The 17,299-nt window shown below is 50.8% G+C and overlaps 3 protein-coding genes across 7 annotated transcripts; 1 reads left to right on the top strand and 2 right to left on the bottom strand.

Annotated features, from left to right (window-relative positions):
• Positions 1 to 243: 243 nt before the first annotated feature.
• On the bottom strand, positions 244 to 3,111 carry Ly6g6d (lymphocyte antigen 6 family member G6D). The gene is made up of 3 exons (XM_050132402.1): positions 3,057 to 3,111; positions 2,822 to 2,959; positions 244 to 546 (listed from the first exon to the last, which is right to left on the bottom strand). The coding sequence occupies exons 1-3, from the start codon at positions 3,109 to 3,111 to the stop codon at positions 332 to 334; spliced, it is 408 nt and encodes a 135-aa protein (XP_049988359.1). The 3' UTR covers positions 244 to 331.
• On the top strand, positions 2,831 to 7,127 carry LOC126494901 (lymphocyte antigen 6G6e-like). Of its 5 annotated transcripts, none has more exons than XM_050132399.1 (4): positions 2,831 to 2,976; positions 5,717 to 5,825; positions 6,341 to 6,466; positions 6,556 to 7,127. In XM_050132399.1, exons 2-4 carry the CDS (start codon positions 5,774 to 5,776, stop codon positions 6,777 to 6,779), a joined length of 402 nt encoding a protein of 133 aa, XP_049988356.1. In that variant the 5' UTR covers positions 2,831 to 2,976; positions 5,717 to 5,773; the 3' UTR covers positions 6,780 to 7,127. The 5 variants fall into 5 exon arrangements, with proteins under 5 accessions (XP_049988356.1, XP_049988355.1, XP_049988358.1 ...); XM_050132398.1 differs by having other exon boundaries at positions 2,854 to 2,976; positions 5,695 to 5,825; XM_050132401.1 differs by lacking the exon at positions 2,831 to 2,976 and having other exon boundaries at positions 5,477 to 5,825; positions 6,341 to 6,438.
• A 2,220-nt stretch (positions 7,128 to 9,347) lies between these two features.
• Positions 9,348 to 14,999, bottom strand: Ly6g6f (lymphocyte antigen 6 family member G6F). Its single transcript, XM_050132395.1, has 5 exons — positions 14,939 to 14,999; positions 12,793 to 13,122; positions 12,444 to 12,707; positions 9,562 to 9,717; positions 9,348 to 9,418 (listed from the first exon to the last, which is right to left on the bottom strand). Exons 1-5 carry the CDS (start codon positions 14,997 to 14,999, stop codon positions 9,348 to 9,350), a joined length of 882 nt encoding a protein of 293 aa, XP_049988352.1.
• Positions 15,000 to 17,299: the final 2,300 nt, after the last annotated feature.

The following is a 17,299-nucleotide window of genomic DNA, read 5'->3' as shown; positions in this document are numbered from 1 at the left end:
AACCCACATACTATCGCGTCAGCCTTTTCAACAGAAGGTACATAGATGCTGGGAGCAGTGGCGCACGCCTTTAATCCCAGCACTCAGGAGACACAGGCAGGTGGATCTGTGAGTTCGAGGCCAGCCTGGTCTACAGAGTGAGTTCCAGGACAGCCAGGGCTACATAAAGAAACCTTGTCATCAACACAAACAAACAAAAAAATGGGTAGAGTTTACTAGTCAGCTCTAGATTAGGCCACGCATTTTAAAGGCGCATAAAGAGGTGCTTATCTTCTGACCTTAGACGTTCAGCCCCTCAGTCCCGTCCCTCATCTCAATCCCACTATCCGCTCTACAGTCCTGGCAAGAGCCAGACCAGGGTGGTGACAGCTGCAGCCAGGATGCAGAGAGGGGTCACGGAGCTCGCCACGGCACCGTTGCACAGGTCTCCGAAGCAGCAGTTTTTGTGGGTTGTGAAGGTCACGCCGCCCACCGACTCTATGTCCACTTGATTGCAGTGGTGGGTGGCCACACAGGCTGGGTGGTGCTGACTCAGGACCATGGAGGCTGAGAGAGAGAACGACACTGGGGTGTTGAACTCCTGACTGCAGGACCTGCCTTCTGCGGGAGAGCAGATGCAATTTCCAGGGACTTAAAGGGATGCTCTGTCCCTTCGGAAAACACCTGTCTCAAACCAGGGTGTTGGGGCCAACAGGCCCACCTAGGACAGTAATGCTATGGTGTTTCAAGAACCCAGGCTCATCCCCGCCTCAGCCTCAACATGGGAAAATTGCTGCTGGACACAAAAGGAACAGTCTGTAAAACAACGTGTCATTGTGAACAAAGCAAATACAACTAAAGTCAGGCATAGTGATGCATACCTGTAACACAGGAAGCTGAGGCAGGAGGATTGCCAGGAGTTCAAGACCAACACATTGAGTTGAAGGTAGCTCTGGGCTATAAATTGAGACCCTGTCCCAACAAAAGAGCAGAGATGGGAATGTAGCTCACTTAGTAAAGTGCTTGCCTAGGGTACAAAAATCCTGGGTTTGATCTGTGGTATCAACATAAGCAGGAATGGGTGGCACTTGCTGTGTACAGAAAGGAGGATCAGAAGTTCAAAGTCATCCTTGGATTCATAGCAAGTTCAAGGCCACCCTGGGACTTGAAAGATTGTGTCCTAAAAATAATTTAAAAATATAGAGCTGGAGAGAGCCAGTGACTGAGAGCGTTGCCACCCTCGCAGAAGACCTGAGCTCTCATATCAGGCTCACAAGCACCTGCACCTCCAACTTCAGAGACGCTGACACACTCTTCTGGCCTCTGAGAATGCCCACACGCATGTGACATACACTCAGACAGACACACTCAAACATAAAATAAATCTTTTAATAATAATAAATTGGGGCTGGGGGAATGGCTCTGTGGTTAAGGGCACTGGCTGCTCTTCCAGAGGAGTCTATTCAGCTCCCAGGACCCAGTGTGGCTCACAATCACCTATAATTCCAGTTCCAGAGAATTTCGCATGAGGTACATGCAGAAAAATACTCATGCACATGAAATGAAATTTAAAATATAAAAAATAAAGTCATCATTGGGCTGGAGAGATGGCTCAGTGGTTAAAAGCATTGCCTGCTCTTCCAAAGGTCCTGAGTTCAATTCCCAGCAACCACATGGTGGCTCACAACCATCTGTAAAGAGGTCTGGCACCCTCTTCTGGCCTTCAGGCATACAGACAGAATATTGTATACATAATAAATAAATAAATTAATTAATTAAAAATTAAAAATAAAAAAAATAAAATAAAATCATTGTAAGTAAGGTGTGGTGGCTCACACTGCATTTATCCTCAGCACTTGGGAAGTAGAAGCAGGCAGATGTTTGTGAGTTCAAGTCTAGCAAGGTCTATGTAGTGAGTTCCAGGTCAGCCAAGACTACACAGATTCTGTCTCCAACCAACCAAGCAACCAATCAACCCCCAACCAACCAACAAATCAACCAACCAGCCAACCAACCAACCAATCAGCCAAGCAACCAACTAACCAAGCAACCAATCAACCAGCCAACCAACCAGCCAACCAACCAAGCAACCAACCAGCCAAGCAACCAACCAGCCAAGCAACCAACCAGTCAAGCAAACAACCAACCAGCCAAACAAGCAACCAACCAGCAACCAACCAACCAACCAGCCAGCCAAGCAACCAACCAACTAGGCAAAAATACAAACCAAACAAACAAAATAACTATTTTAAAATAAATAACAAGTCAATGGGGTATTCTGTTTGAGCTTGGCCCACTGAATCTAAGTCTAGGTTAATTGGTATCATGCTGTCGTTTTCTGACTTTGGCAATGATATAGAAGGCTGGCACTTGAAGAAGCTGGGTAGAAACAGGAGCTCTGCATCTCCTTTGTAATTTTCTGTTAAACCAAATGATTTCAAAATAAAATATTATGCGGGCACGCACACACGCACGCACTCACGTATGCACGCACTCACTCATGTATGCGCGCACAGACGTATGTCCCTCCCCAGCTCTTAGCCAGTCCCTGACAAAGTTCGGAGTTTGGCTTAACATTTTGACTCTGGCCTTGGAAGACAGTTTCTTCCCTCGTAAGGACCTATGAGGTTCTTCATGGAGAGTACGGGAAAGCCGAAGGCAGATGGGCTGCTCAAGGCATAGTGCCAGGAGCCAGTAGGGTTAGACTGCCCTGCCACAACAGAGGCGCCATCTGCCCAGAGCCAGACCGAATTTGGAAGGGTGGTAGCCCAGCCCGCAAGACTGAAGAGGGGGCTGGTTGGAAGCAGCGGGAAGTTGGGAGGGGGGATGAGAAAGGACTCACGTTGCTTGACTTGTCCAGGGTTGGGTTGGGGTTTGCGGTCCAGGAACCCGCAGCGCTCACCCTCACCACAGGTGATCACGGTCTGCTTGCAGGAGCTGCTGGGGCCTCCACTGCAGTCATAGCACCGTGTGCGGTGTCCTGGCAGGAAAGAAGAGGTACGTGACCCGGTCCTTAGAGGAGCCCTGGCAGAGGGAAGGACAGGCCTGTGCCAGGGGCTTACGAGCTTCTTCCTTACCCAAGGCAATGCCTAGCAGGGTGCAGAGTAGGATCCCGACCAACTGGGGGTTCATCATGTCTGCTTACGCCAGTAGCGCCTCTCCCTCCCGCCCACCCCCCCTCAGGCTCTACTCTGCCCGCCTTATATCCCCCTTGCCTTGAACTTTATAGGGCAATAAAAAGCGAGGAAAGAGTCTCCCCCAGCAGACACCAGGGCCCCAATGGGGACAGGGAGGGGCCCCACCGGTGACTCTGAGCAGCGTCTTCTGAAGCCCCAAAGGCTTCCTTTCTCAGCAGCAGATCCAGGGAAGACCCTCCCCCCCCAAAGGGGGGTCCCTAAGGCCCTTTCAAACCCCGCCCAAGGGTCTTCCCCTTTTAATGCCGTACCTGAGGGGTTGGTTTTGTTCATCCACGTTCCAGATGGGTTGCAGAAGTAGGTTATAAAAACCCAGCCATCTTTGATTATAACCAGCGCTAAATGGATTCTCAAAAATGTAAAACAATGCCGTTCTCTCTGTGCGGTCGGAGGCTAATTATTGTTTTTCACAAAACTATGCTTCCTAACATATAATACGCTTGTTTTTATTTGTTAAATGAATCAAACTATACCTGACTATTTATGTAGCTAGCTGATTGCTGTTGTTTTGGGGACAGGACTGGCTTTGAGCTTCTGGTCCTCCTGCCTCAGCGTCTCAAGTGCTGGGATCACAGGCGTGAATCACTATGCCTGGCTCCAATACCAATTTTAAATGCCATATTTATTTTATTGTCTTAAGTTATATATATTTACTGAGCATGTGTGTGTGTGTGTGTGCATGCACACACATTTGCTTGTGGAGGCAGATTTTTATCCATAACCCAGGCTAGCCTGAAGCTCAGCATGTAGTCCAGGCTAACCTTCAACTTGAGGCAACCCTCTTGTCTCAAATGTGCTGGGATCACTGGCATGTGCTGTCACTTCTGGCTTGTTTTAATTCTTTTTTATTATTTTTTTTTTTTAAGATTTACTTTATGTGAGTGAATGCTTTGCCTACATGTAGATATGAGCCTCGCGTGCATGCCTGGTGCCAGTGGAGGCCAGAAGAGGGCATCCAATCCCTAGACCTGGAGCTACAGTTGGCTGTGAGCCACCATTTGGTGCTGGGACTAGAACCTGGGTCCTCTGCGAGAGCAGCAATGCTCTAAACTGTTGAGCCTTCTTTATTTCCTTAACAAAAATGTATTCAGGGCTGGAGAGATCACTCAGTGGATATCGGCTATCTTTCAGCTCAGCTTCTTTTCCCCGTGCCCACAAGGAACAGCAGTAACCACAGCTTCAGGGGCCCCAGTGCCCTCTCTGGCCTCTGGGCTCCCGCCCTTGCCTGCATATATGCATACACAGACACATACACGCATACATTGGCCTGCATATATGCATACACAGACACATATACATTGGCCTGCATATATGCATACACAGACACATACACACATACATTGGCCTGCATATATGCATACCCAGACACATACACACATACATTGGTCTGCATATATCCATACACAGACACATACATTGGCCTGCATATATGCATACACAGACACATACACACATAAATTGTTAAACATAGCCAGATGTGGTAGTGCAGGCCCAGAGACAGATGGACCTGTGTGAGTTTAAGGCCAATCTGGTTTACAAATCAAGTTTCAGACCACTCAAAAAAACAAAAATAAAAAAGTTAATTAACTAAATTTATTATTTGTGTGTCCCACTGAGCGCAGGTTTGTGTGCTTGGTCTTCTCTCTCCACCTTCATGTGGTTCCAGGGCTCGCCCTGTGCCCTGGGCTCACACAGCAAACACTCCTGACTCCTGAACCAGCTCGCCAGCCCACTGTAGTTTCTGCTATGGTAAATATTGGTGGAATTCATGTGAGGGAAAGATCTCTGGGGCCTTCGGTCCTTTCCAGGGTATAAAGAGGTGCGGAGATGTCTACCACCCTCTTCCTCACCGCAGCCCTGGGGTGAAGTGTTCTTTTGTTGGTACAGGAATTGGAATCCAGGGCTGCCCAGTGGTATAAGCCCTCCAAGGCTGCGTGTACTACAACCCCTGTCCCCACCCAGTCTCCCTACGGCTCCATTCTCCCAGACTGGAAACCTAACCCATCTTCTTTTTCTCAGAGGAAGGACGTATATCCTTCTAGCCCAGCTCCTGATTAATTCTTTTCTGCAAGGTAGTAAAGTCAGGAGGACTAATTACGGGGTAGCAATGTCGAAGCTTGGTGGGGGGGTGAATCAAAGGGATGTGAGGTGGGGCAGGGCCTCTCGCAGCTGGGCTTTGTGGGTGGGGTGGGGTGTGGGAATGGGTGGGTGGGCTTTGTTGATACCACACTCAAACAGGACTCTAACATCTAGGGCAGGAGAGGGCTCAGAATGTGACCTTGGGAGGCCTACAAGCTCTGAGGGGATAGACAGAAAAACAAAGAGAACTGAGAACAGCTTGAGCTGGAGAGAGGCGACAGACACAACTCTAGGCAGGCAGACAGCGAGGCTGAGTTAGCAAACACTGAGAAAACAGGAGACCCTGGAGGCGAGCAGGAGCAGGAGTGAGAGACCTGGGGGTAGGAAGGGAGAGTTGCTGCATCTGCACCCCGGCTCTCTCACTAGGTATATTTGTTTCCAGATTCCTCCCTGTCTTTGGCCAGGTGTGTTCTGACAGGGGCGCAGATCATATTCTCCCAGACTGCTGAGCCAGTCCTGCCATGGGTCCCTCGGGCGCCTTCCTCGGCATCCTGTTCTTCTCTGGGGCACTGGGTAAGGGTGGACTGGGGAATCCTCAAGGGCAGAGGGCTGGGACAGGCGCTTGTGGATGGAGGATGGAGAGGGAGCTGACAGAGGTGAAGAGAAGTAGGGAGTTACTAGGACACTGGAAGGCGGAGGCCAGAGGAGCTGGACTCCCAGGCCAGCATGGGCTGTGTCAAACTGTCTCAAAAGACCAGGGGGAGGGGGAGCATTTGAGAATAACTATCTCTTCCGGCTACACCTTTGAATCTTTGACCCGTCTCTATTCCACCCTTTTTCTCTCACTTAACTTTCGCCTTTCCCCTTCCTGCTCATGGGTCAGGCTTTTTGCATCACTCTGTGGGCTTGTTTCTCTTGGCCTCCGTCCCTGTCTGTCTGTCCTGACTACTGTGACCCTCTTTCTTCCGTCTGGCTCTTTGCCTGCCCTTGTCTCCCTTTGCTACTTTATATCCCTGTCTTCTTTCATTTTATGTCTCTCCTCTCCCTCTTCTGTGTCTCCCCGAAGCTGACCTCTGCTGACCCAACAGGTCTCACCACTTCCCCAGCCAGAGGACGACTCCAGTGTTACACCTGCAGCTTTGCCAAGCCCTGCGACCCGGTCCTCACAGAGTGCCAGGAGGACGAGGTGTGTGGTATCAGTGTTGGCACCTCAGGTAGGGCTCTGGTCCAGTGGCCCTTCTGGGGTGGCTCCTCGCCTCTGTCTCCCTCCCCCCAGCCTCAGCGGGCCTCCTTTGTCCCACAGATCAGGGGGATGAGGTCATCCAGCGGAAAGGCTGCCTGCCTAGGACCCAGTGCCCTCTGCTGGGCCGCGCCACATACTGGTCACAGCCCTATGCTCTCCGCCACAAGTGCTGTGAGCAGGACCTGTGCAACACGGCAGCCTCGCAGCGACTCCCAAGCCATCCCCACGCCACCCTCCTGCTCCTTGGTGCCATCTTTGCCTGGGCTGCACATATCTTCATCTAGCCTGTGAGCCGTGGCTGTCAACCCAGCACTCCGACGTCATCGTGGACCTGGGGACCCCTGCACAGATGTTTCTGAGGCACACTTGCTCAAGAGTGTGGCTTTGTATAAAGAACCCAACACCTCTACAGACCCCTCCTAAGACCCGATTTCTACAGCTGGAGTTCCCATCCCAGCGTGCATGTGTCCGGAGCCTCGCCCCATAAGAAACCCCTGCTGTCTTTTCTCTGGGTGTCCCGGGTCAGCCACCCTCAAGGAGCTCTGGGTCCCAGGCAAAGGGACAGAAGTGGCACTGGGACTGGTGAGGGGTGGAGTTCTGTTAGGAAAGATGTAACTTGGTACCTGAGGGTCTCAAGAATGGAAGGCTACCTTGGGGAACTATGAAGAGTATATTTAATAAAAGGGCTATTGATTGGGTAAAGGTGTGGCTCAATGATAGAGTGTCTGCCTACCATACATGAGGACCTGGGTTCAATCCCCTGCACCACCAAGATAGATAGATAGATAGATAGATAGATGGATGGATGGATGGATGGATAGATAGATAGATAGATAGATAGATAGATAGATAGATCCCTGCACCACCAAGATAGATAGATAGATAGATAGATAGATAGATAGATAGATAGATAGATAGATAGATAGAGGCATAAATAATATGTAAGACTAGTAATAGGGCTGCCTGTGGGTCTGCTAATGCTCAATCGTGCGTAGTGGGGCTGCTGATGAAACACATGAAGGCTCCCTTTAAGAAGGAACTCTATAGGGCAGAGTAGCTGTCTCCTGGAATACCAGCACATGTGTAGGCATAAGAACCTGGTTTTGGATGCCAGCACCCACTTAAAAAGCTGCTCTTAGGGCTGGAGAAATCACTCGGTTAAGAGCACAGGCTGCTCTTACAGGGGACCTGGGGTTCAATTCCCATCACCAGCATGGTGGTTCACTACCATCTGCAATCCCAGTCCCAGGAAATCCCACCCTCCTTTCTGGCCTCCTCAGGCAGTGCACACCATGTGGTGCACAGACATACATGCAGGCGAAACACCAGTGCACATAACACTTTTAAAAATTAAAATAAAACGCCGGGTATAGCCACACATGAGTGCTTGTAACCCCAGTGCCAACGAGGGCCAGAGAGAGAGGCTCTGTGGGGCTCTCTGGCCATCAGCCTAGCTCCGAGTTTAGTGAGAGTAAAGATGGAGAGGAGAGACAGGACATCTGAGGTCTTCCACGCATGCACCGGTGTGTTTGCACGGGCGCCCATATGTCTTCAACACTCTCACACACAAGAACGAGCTGTAGCTGCCTTGTGGGTTGGACTGGCACATTGGAACCTGAATGGTGCCCCGCACCCAGTTTCCATCTGTGTGGCTGTTCCTGCCAACGTCTGAGCCTAAACCGCTGCAGCGTGCGGGCAGCAGGTGAGAAGTCCAGAAAGCCAAGCTTGAGACCAGAGTCGAAAGGGCGCCTGGGAAGGATGCTTGTGTGGGCGTGGCCTCCTTTCTGGATGCCCACTGACTGCTTTGCAGCACTGAGGCTCGGTTCCACCTCACCGACCCAGAGCTCTTCTCTGCTCAGGAAGATTGGAAGTATTCACTCCCTTCCGGAGCTATCCGCCAGCCCTTACGTGTGCTTCCTCTGCCCAGGGAGATAGCGTGGGACCCCTGGGGGTCTCTCCCCTGGGGCAGAGCTCCCAGGGAGCCAGAAGTGGTAAGCTGCTCCTGCAGATAGAGACCCACAGGGGAGCGTGTGCGCCTGGGATAAGGGGAGGGCTGGGGCTGAGGACTGGCATCCGCCTGTGGGCCTGCTTCCCTCCTGCTCCGTCTGAGGAAGTGTGGGGTCTGATTAAAGGTCTTGTTCCCTCTCAGCGTCTCTTTGTGAGAACATGGGGAGGGAGTCTGGTTTACGTAGGAGGCCTGTTGACTCTTTTCCTTGTCCCCCGAATTTCCCGTTTGGGACTCCGGTTTTCCCCACTCTGCATCCGGGTCTCTCAACCTCTCTCTTCCTTACCCCCAACACACTCTTTTCCTCACAGTTTCTCCTGACAGATGCCCAAGCTCTTCTCAAGTCCCTGGGCTTCCCTGTCCCTCTTGCCCTTGACAGAGACTTCAGACCCCATAATAAGTCTTACTATGGGTCACTCAACTACGGGCTGCTTCAAGACAGGAGACCACGCCTTTTTGTAGGTGACACCACAGAATGCTGTTACTCCCTTCCTTATGTTCCTGGCCCCTCCAGCTTGGTGGCTGTTGGAAGCCAAGAGGAAGTAGAGTCATGCCCTCAGCCCCACCCCCTCGCCAAGGTTTTCAGGGAGTCCTTCAGGTGCCAGATGCCAGAGACACAGGATAGCAGGCCAGGCTTTCCAAAGCAGATGTCACCAAGATCACCTGGTCTTGTGGATGGGTGGGCTGTAGAGTTTACAAAGCAAAAAGCCGCGTTAAAGCTACCGCACCTCCTCAGGTACCAGGACCCCCGTCTGCAATCCAACCCTAGCTCCGGGCAACAATTTCCCACGCTCAGGCCCTCTGGGATGTAAACCTCCACCCCACCCCACCCCTGCCCAGTTGTTTCTTACCTAAGGCGGGCCAAATGGATGTTCTCATAGACCTGGACCTCAGGTTTGAAGTGAGGAATTGAGGGTTCTGGGGAAAAGAAGTCGTATGATATATATAGTCACCAGATAATTCAGGGATGTGTCCCTTGCCACTCTGGCAGACAGAGGCCAGAGTCTAGATGTGAGGCCAACCTCTCTCACACCCGATGCCATCTCAGGGGAAAGACTCACCTCTGTCCCGAGACCGCTGGGCCCTCCGCCTCCAGAGCACGATGCTGAGGGCGATGATGGTGACCCCTTGGCCTGCTGTGAGCAACAGCATCAGTAACCAGGGCACATCCCAGCTCGGGACCGAGACACAGGCAGTGGGAGTAGGTTCTGCGGAAGCTGCCACGACAGCAAGACAAGAATGATGGGCACTGAGGAGGTCTCAGGGAGGAAGCAGAATCATTCTGTGATGTCACTTACACAAAGGTCTGGTCTCCTGCCTTGAGCTGTCAGGAGAGGCAGCCCTGAGTAAGACGTGGCTTCCCGGCAGTCTAGTGGGATTTTCCTGCAGAAAATACTCAGGAGCCCCCGGCCTGCAGCATCCACCACCATGAGACTTTGCTTATGGACGCCAGGAGCCAATATCAGGGAGTAGCAGTGAGGGGTCGCTCCCCATCACACAGAGGCAGCAGTGAGGGGTCGCTCCCCATCACACAGAGGCAGCAGTTGAGGGATCGCTCCCCCTCACACAGAGACAGCAGTGAGGGATTGCTCCCCCTCACACAGAGGCAGCTGATTCCAGGCCCAGCCCAGCCATAACCTCCCTCACAATGATTCACATTTTCAAGGAAAAGTTAAGTATTGCAGCTGGGCACCACGATGCAAGCCTGCAAACCGGCACCTGGGAGGTGGAGGTGAGAGGTAAGGAACTGAGTTTATCGTCGACTCAGAGCTGGAGGCCTGTCTGGGCTGTGTGAAAGCCTATCTCAAAGCCGAAGAAACAGGGAGAAGTTCAAGGCCAACCTGGTCTACAGAGTGAATTTCAGGCCAACCAGGTCAACAAGGAGAGATACTACCATAAAAATCAAAAAGACAGGGGCTGCTGAGACGGCTCAGTGGTTAACATGGTTGCCTCACAGGTGTATGGACTGGAGTTCGAATCCCCAGAACCCGTGTGAATACTGGTTGGGCATGGTAGCCCATCTGTAATTCCGGCTTCTGAAGGCAGAGACGGGGTCCCCGGAGCAAGCGGGTTGGTGAGACTGCCCTCATCATCCAGCTCTGGCTTCGACTGAGAGACACTGCTTCATTGAATAAGATGTAAGAGCAATGGGTTCCAGACGTCAACCTCAGGCCTCCACAGGCCCGCACACTCATGTACATGGGCGCACCCATGTATGTGTTCCCACACATGTATGTGTTCCCACACGTATGTAGATATGCATACGCACATGCATGTCTCACACACGAAAATGGGAAAAGAAAGAATACACGTGCTTTACGGTTCCATTTCTTCATTCCCGTGTTCATCCTTTCGCGTGTTCATCCTCGACGCCTGGCCAAGACCTTTTTCTCTCGAGACATCGGCCATTTGCTCCTCTCTCTGACTTACAAGTGGGTTATTCTCCATCTAGGAGCATTCATTCTCTACATGGCCAGCTATGCTCCTTCTGCTGCCGCCTTCCCTGACAACAGGCCATTATACTACCCTACCTGGGACCCCTCTTCAGAAGCCAGCAGCCCTAGCAATCCCTACGCACTTCCTCTCTGCCATGCAAAAGTCCTCGGAAATAAAAGATTAGTCTGTTTCTTCTGTTTGTGTTTGAGACAGGGTCTTGCGCAGTCTAGACTGTCCTGGAACTCCTGCCTCAGTATCCCCAGGACTGCAGGGGTGTACCACCATGCTTGGCTGATATACTGGCCCATGTCTTGTCTTTCTTTTTCTGGCAAGGTGGAGGGGGTGGCGCAGGTTTCCTCTATATAGCCCTGGTTGGCCTGAAATTTGCTATAGCCCAGGTTGGCCTTGAACTCACAGACACTTACTGCCTCTGTCTCCTGAGAGCTGGGATTAAAGGCACAGGCTTATTTCTTTTTTTGTGATACCTTCTTTTTGAGGGGAGGGGTTCAAGATAGGATTTCTCTGTATAACAGCCCTGGCTATCCTGGAACTCGCTCTGTAGACCAGGCTGGCCTCAAACTCACAGAGATCCATCTGCCTCTGTGTCCTGAGTGCTGGGATTAAAGGCGTGCACCGCCACCACCCCGCTGATGTTTTTTTTTCTTTTTTAAGAAGTGGGGTTACATGCAGTGCAGACTGGCTTTGAACTCACTATAGAGACAAGGCTGTCCTCAAACTTCTTCTCCTCCTTCTACCCCCCAAGTGCTAGGAGGCATGTGACACCATGCCCTGCTTAGATTAGCCTATTTCTTTCTTGTGTGTGCATGCACATGTGTACATATTTGTATGTATGGGCATGCACATGTGTGTGTATCTGTGCATGCCTCTATGTGTGTGTGTGCATGTCTCTCTGTGTGTGCATGCCTCTATGTATGTGTGTGCATGTCTGTGTGTGTGTGCGTGTGTGTGTATTTGTGCATGCCTCTGTGTGTGTGTGCATGGCTCTGTGGCATGCGCGTATGTGGAGGCTAAAGGTCAACCTCAGGTGTTGTTCCTTAGATGTCCGCCTTATTTTGTGAGACCAGGTCTCCCACTGGCCTGGAGCTCACATAGCAGGCCAGGCTAGCTGACCTGAGAGCCCAGGGGTCTGTCTATCTGTCTCTGTCTCCCTAGTGTTGGGACTACAAGCATGCATCACCATGAATGGCTTTTTATGTGACTTCTGAGTTCAAACTCAGATTTTAATGTTTGTGTTACAAGCAGTTTACTTGGCAGAACTCTCTTTTCACCCCTAGATTAATCTATTTCTAAATAGTGGTATATCCCAATAAGGCTTCTGGTCTGGCTATTCCTCTGGGAAGTTGGTTGGTCATGGGGGGGTCGAGAAAAAAAACTTTCTATGCAGAAAAGCGACCCTCACCCTGGCCTGATTTGCCTCCTTTTCCAACCTTGAAAGATGTTCCCAGAGAATACCCCTTTCTGTTTCTTAATTTCCTCCCTCACCTACCTGCCAGGCTAAAGCTGAATCTCTTGTTCTGAGGCATAAGGCAGCGGATGCTTCTCGGCTTACGGCCCTTGGCTTCAGAAAGCCCCTCTCCAGGACACACCAGCAGCAGGGCAGCCCCATCACCCCAAAAGTACTGAGCATGTCCTTTCACAGGATTCCTCCCCTCTTGCCAGGTCACGGAGTCCAGACGCCTGGCGGGGACCACAGCGCACAGGAGGGCAGAGCAGGAGAGGCCGTCTGGAGACTTCACAGAGAACTGGGACCCTGGCAAGAGAGGAGGACACCTCAGTTTCTCACGTAGTCTTCCCCAGTCTCCAGTGTCCAGAGAGGACTTTGCAGCCCCACTTACCTTTGAGCATGGAGACATCGTACACCCTCCAGTTCTGGTACTTGTGGTTCTGATCCAGCACCTTGCACCAGTACCGCCCAGCGTCTTCATCCCTGGGCCCCTCCAGTAATAAGGAGTAGTTCCCGAGGACTTTGAACCTGGAGTCATTTTCGGGTTTCCTCAGATCTGGAGCTGCCCTGTCTACTTGGATCTGGGCCACCAAGATGGTGGAGGAGGTTCCTGCAGGGCTGCGGAACCAGGTTAGGATTTGGCCTCCACGTAGGGAAGGGGGTGAAGGACACGGCAGCTCCACTGACTCCCCGGAGACGACATAGACGGTGTGGATGCTGTCTGTGGAGAAACGGCAGTGTCAGAGTAGAGCCGTCCGTGCCTTCACCAAGCCCCCACTTTGTCTCTAACCGCTGCCTGCCTTTCCTTTTGAGTCTCCAAGCTCATTTCTCAGTGACTGCTAAGCAGAAAGGGAGATGGGCTGGGGGCATAGCTTAGTTAAGTGCTTGCCTGAGGTCTTGGGTTCCATGCCCAGCACTGAAGGAAAAAAAAAAAAAACTCTTATCTGTAGATGGAGCTCAGATGGGAGGGTGCTTGTTTATTGCATGAAGCACTGACCCTGGCCCCAGTACTGGATAAACCCATAAGCTGAATGTGCTGGTGCATGCTGGCGATCTTGGTGCATGCCATGGATTCTGGTGCATGCTGGCGATGCAGACACCCAGGGACAGGAAGATCAGAAGTTCACTGTCATCCTCAAATATGACATGACATCTTTAAGGAGTTCAAGGCTACCCTGGGATTCATGAATCCCAGGAAGACTGGGGATGGGGATGGGGAGGCAGAGTAAAGAGTATAAAGGCTTTCCATTTTTCCTTGCCAGCGAGAGGTTCTGAGACAGGACAGAAACAGGCTGCAATAGTTGGTGGAAGTCCTTATCTCTTCTAACATCTAAACATCTGTTTTATTTTGTACAGGGAGCTAATCCAGGGATGGCAGCGCATGCCTGTAATACCAGCACTTGGAGGCTGAGGAAGGAGGTTACATTGTATAAGAAGTACCAGGCCAGCCAAGGCAATTATAAAGCAATGTCCTGTCTCAAAACAAACATAATAATAAAATAAGGGGAACTGTAAGCTGGTGGCACATACCTGCGGTCGTGGCATGCAGGAGGCAGAGGAAGGAGCGGGGCTGGGGCTGAGTTTCAGGGCCACCTGGACTGCTGGGAGTTTTCTTATTGATTTGACAAAATACCAAGCTAAAGCAACTTAAGGGAGTAAGATTTATTTATTTTTACAAATTATTTTTTTTTGTTTTTGTCTTTGTTTCTTTTATTGAGACAGGATTTCTCTGTGTAGCCCTGTCTGTCCTGGAACTCACTCTGTAGACCAGGTTGGTCTCAAATTCACAGCCTCTGCCTCCCGAGTGCTGGAATTAAAGGTGTGCGCCACCACTTAGATTTACTGTGGCTCGTGGTTTAAGGAACACAGTCCATCGTAGTGGGGAATTTACGGTGGTAGAAATGTGCTTGCCTCTAGATGGACTTAGGAGTAGAGAAAGGGAACACCTCTCCTCTACTGGCTTTGTCCTTTCCCCATTTGAGTTAGTCTAGGACCCCAGTCCACTGGTTGGTGCCACAGATATTTTAGGTAGCTCTTTCCTCCTCAGTTAAAACTCTCCAGAAACGCCCTCACTGACACGCCCGGAAGCGTGTGTACTGGAAGAGTCACTATCACAATCACACTGCAAGACCCTCGGGTGTGTCCTCAAATCAGCTGTGTAGCTGAGAATTACCCAGCTCTCCTGGTCTTGCTGTTGCCTCTCAAATTCTGGGATGGTGGGTAGTGCACACCCGTTTCTGGGGTGACAGGGATCAAACTCTTGGCTGGAGATGAACCGAGACCTCTGTACATGCTAGGCAAGCATTCTTTGAGCTACATCCCTAGACCTAATCCTTACATTTTTGAAAACACGGGAAACTGTACATAGCTAGGCCCATGGTGCCTCTGGGTCTCCCCAGGACTGAAAGCGAAGAGAGCACATATAGGGGATGTCTGTCTCCCTGTGCGTGCATTTTCAGAAGTGCTGAGGAGGAAAAGCAGCAGCCCCTCCCAACTTTCCAAAAAGCTGCAGAATGCTCCCCCCCCTTGCCCCTTACCTGCGGCAGCCTGGGGGTGCCCACACAAGAACAGGAGGAGGAGGGCGACCGTGAATGCCATGAAGAGAGCCTGCCAAGTTGCCCTGCTCCAGAGACCTGGTGTTTCCAGGGAGGAAGCCGAACACAGATAAAGGCCCCACTCCCGGGGCTGGATCCACTGGGCCGCGGGGGCAATGAGAATGTGGGGGAGATAAAACTCAGTAGCATGTCTTCTGGGCAAAAAGGAACCTTCATCTTCAGCTCTTGGATGTAGTCCTGGTGTAAGCTGCTCTCGCGTGGAAGGAAGCCCAGATGTCTACCACTTCTTGGAGCCTTCTGGGCTTCTCATCTCTCAACCGTGAGCCAAATGACTCCACCTGTGACATCAACCGTGAGCCAAATGACTCTGCCTGGTTCTCTCCTTGGAACCCAACACAGAACTGTTCATCCAGACCGTGCTCCATCAGTGATCTCAAGTGACTTTTCCTGTGGTTCCCTGGCATGCCATCGACCACTCCAGAACCCCAAGGAGTGTCTTTAGCTGTTCCTCAAGGAGAAACACAGCAGGGGCCTGGATCATTCACGACCTAGACTCATGTGCGCACCGTCATACACAGCTAACTGCTTGTGTTTAGTTAGTCTGCTGTTGTTGCTTTGTTTCTAGCCAGGGTTTCAGGCTGTAGTGGTTGTGCAGTTAAGGATGACCTTGACTTCTTGATCCTCTCCCTCCACCTCCCAAGGAATGAGGTGGGGTGATAGGTACGCATCGTCATTACGAGTAGCTAGTCACTCATTTCAAATATAGGGCAAGTTCTTTGTCACCGAGGGATATCCCCAGCCATTAATTTATGGGCTGGTGAGTTGGCTCAATGGATAAAAGGCCAAGGAGCCTAACAGCCTGACCTCCGTCCACAGGAGCCGCACGGAGGACAGAGAAAACGGACTCGCTGGCTATGTTTTTGTTTTATTTTGCTATTTATTCATTCATTTTTATTTTACATTCCCCTCCCTCCACTCCTCTCATCCCCGCCTCCTGCACACACTCCCCTTCCCTGGCTAGCTTTTATCATCAACATTACACCTTAGGGCCCTGTGGGAAGAATGAATTTATTTTTTTTTTTTATTTTTGAGACGGAGTTTCTCTGTGTAGTCCTGGCTGTCCTGGAACTTGCTCTGTATACCAGGATACTCAGAGTATCCTGAACTCACAGAGATCTGCCTCCCGAGTGCTGGGATTAAGCATGCTCGCCACCACCTGGCTTGTTTCTTGAATTTCTTCCTTCAGTGATGGACTGTGATGTGGAAGTAGAAGATGAACGAAACCCTTTCCTCAAGCTGCTTCTGATCACGGTGCTTCACCACAGCAGTAGAAACCCTAAGTAAGCCGGGTACGGTAGTGTGCACCTTGAATCCCAGCACTCGAGAGGCAGAGGCAGGCGAATCTCTCTGAGTCAGAGGCCAGCCTGGTCCAGGACAGCCAGCTCTACATAGTGAGATCCTGTCTCAAAAACAAAATCAAACAAAACAAGGGGGGTGGCTGGAGAGATGGCTCAGTGGTTAAGAGCATTGCCTGCTCTTCCAAAGGTCATGAGTTCAATTCCCAGCAACCACATGGTGGCTCACAACCATCTGTAATGAGGTTTGGTGCCCTCTTCTGGCCTGCACACACACACACACACACACACACACACACACACACACACACACACACAATATTGTATACATAATAAATAAATAAATAAATATTTTAAAAAAAAACAAGGGGGAGGGGAGATAAAGCCCTAACAAAGTGTCTTAGATAGGGTTATTAACATTGCGTGATGAAACAACGTGACCAAAGCAACTTGGGATACACTTCCACAGCATAGCTCATCATCAAAGGAAGTCAGGACAGGAACCCAAGCAGGGCAGAAACCTGGAGGCAGGAACTGATGCAGAAGCCAAAGAAGAGTGCTGCCTGTTCCTTTTCATTACACACCTGCACAAGACCAACCACTAACAGCCACAGGGTGGAGTCCATACTGGGCTGCCTTGAAATCTCCTTTGTGGGTGCCATTAATCCAAGACTCTAGGACGCTCGCAAGCACACACACACACAAATTTTAAAATTTGAACATGGTGAAACATGCGTCTAATCCTAGCACTTTGAGACAGGGTCTCTCTATATAGACTGGCCTGGAATTCTCTACGTAGACCAGGGTGGCTTGGAACTCAAGAGACCCATAGCTAGCCTCTTCTTGAAGTTCTTGTCAAATGCCCCTACTTTCAGCTAGCGATCGTTCCAGAGCATGCTGACATTAAGGGTTAGGAGGAAAAAAAGAAAATATTTAATCACGCTGGGATTTGTTTGTTTGTTTTAACCCTCGACGTCCAGAATGCTTC

Source organism: Alexandromys fortis, unplaced genomic scaffold (assembly GCF_014885135.2).
Source record: "Alexandromys fortis isolate MF-2015 unplaced genomic scaffold, M_Fortis_MF-2015_v1.1 scaffold_422, whole genome shotgun sequence".
In the NCBI taxonomy this organism is placed as follows: Eukaryota; Metazoa; Chordata; class Mammalia; order Rodentia; family Cricetidae; genus Alexandromys; species Alexandromys fortis.
Note: the sequence above shows the minus strand (reverse complement) of the source record. Positions and strands in the feature narration are given on the sequence as shown.

What these genes read in the sequence shown, in the direction of transcription:
- Ly6g6d (XM_050132402.1), bottom strand. Translation starts at nt 3,111, where the DNA reads ATGAACCCCCAGTTGGTCGGGATCCTACTCTGCACCCTGCTAGGCATT. An exon ending in CCTGCTAGGCATTGCCTTGG is followed by an intron (nt 2,960 to 3,056) that starts GTAAGGAAGAAG and finishes CTTTCCTGCCAG; the next exon opens with GACACCGCACACGGTGCTAT. An exon ending in CCCTGGACAAGTCAAGCAAC is followed by an intron (nt 547 to 2,821) that starts GTGAGTCCTTTC and finishes TCTCTCTCTCAG; the next exon opens with CCTCCATGGTCCTGAGTCAG.
- LOC126494901 (XM_050132396.1), top strand. Translation starts at nt 6,127, where the DNA reads ATGGGTCAGGCTTTTTGCATCACTCTGTGGGCTTGTTTCTCTTGGCCT. An exon ending in TATCAGTGTTGGCACCTCAG is followed by an intron (nt 6,467 to 6,555) that starts GTAGGGCTCTGG and finishes TTTGTCCCACAG; the next exon opens with ATCAGGGGGATGAGGTCATC.
- Ly6g6f (XM_050132395.1), bottom strand. Translation starts at nt 14,999, where the DNA reads ATGGCATTCACGGTCGCCCTCCTCCTCCTGTTCTTGTGTGGGCACCCC. An exon ending in CGATGTCTCCATGCTCAAAG is followed by an intron (nt 12,708 to 12,792) that starts GTAAGTGGGGCT and finishes CTCTCTTGCCAG; the next exon opens with GGTCCCAGTTCTCTGTGAAG. An exon ending in ATTCAGCTTTAGCCTGGCAG is followed by an intron (nt 9,718 to 12,443) that starts GTAGGTGAGGGA and finishes CTGTCGTGGCAG; the next exon opens with CTTCCGCAGAACCTACTCCC.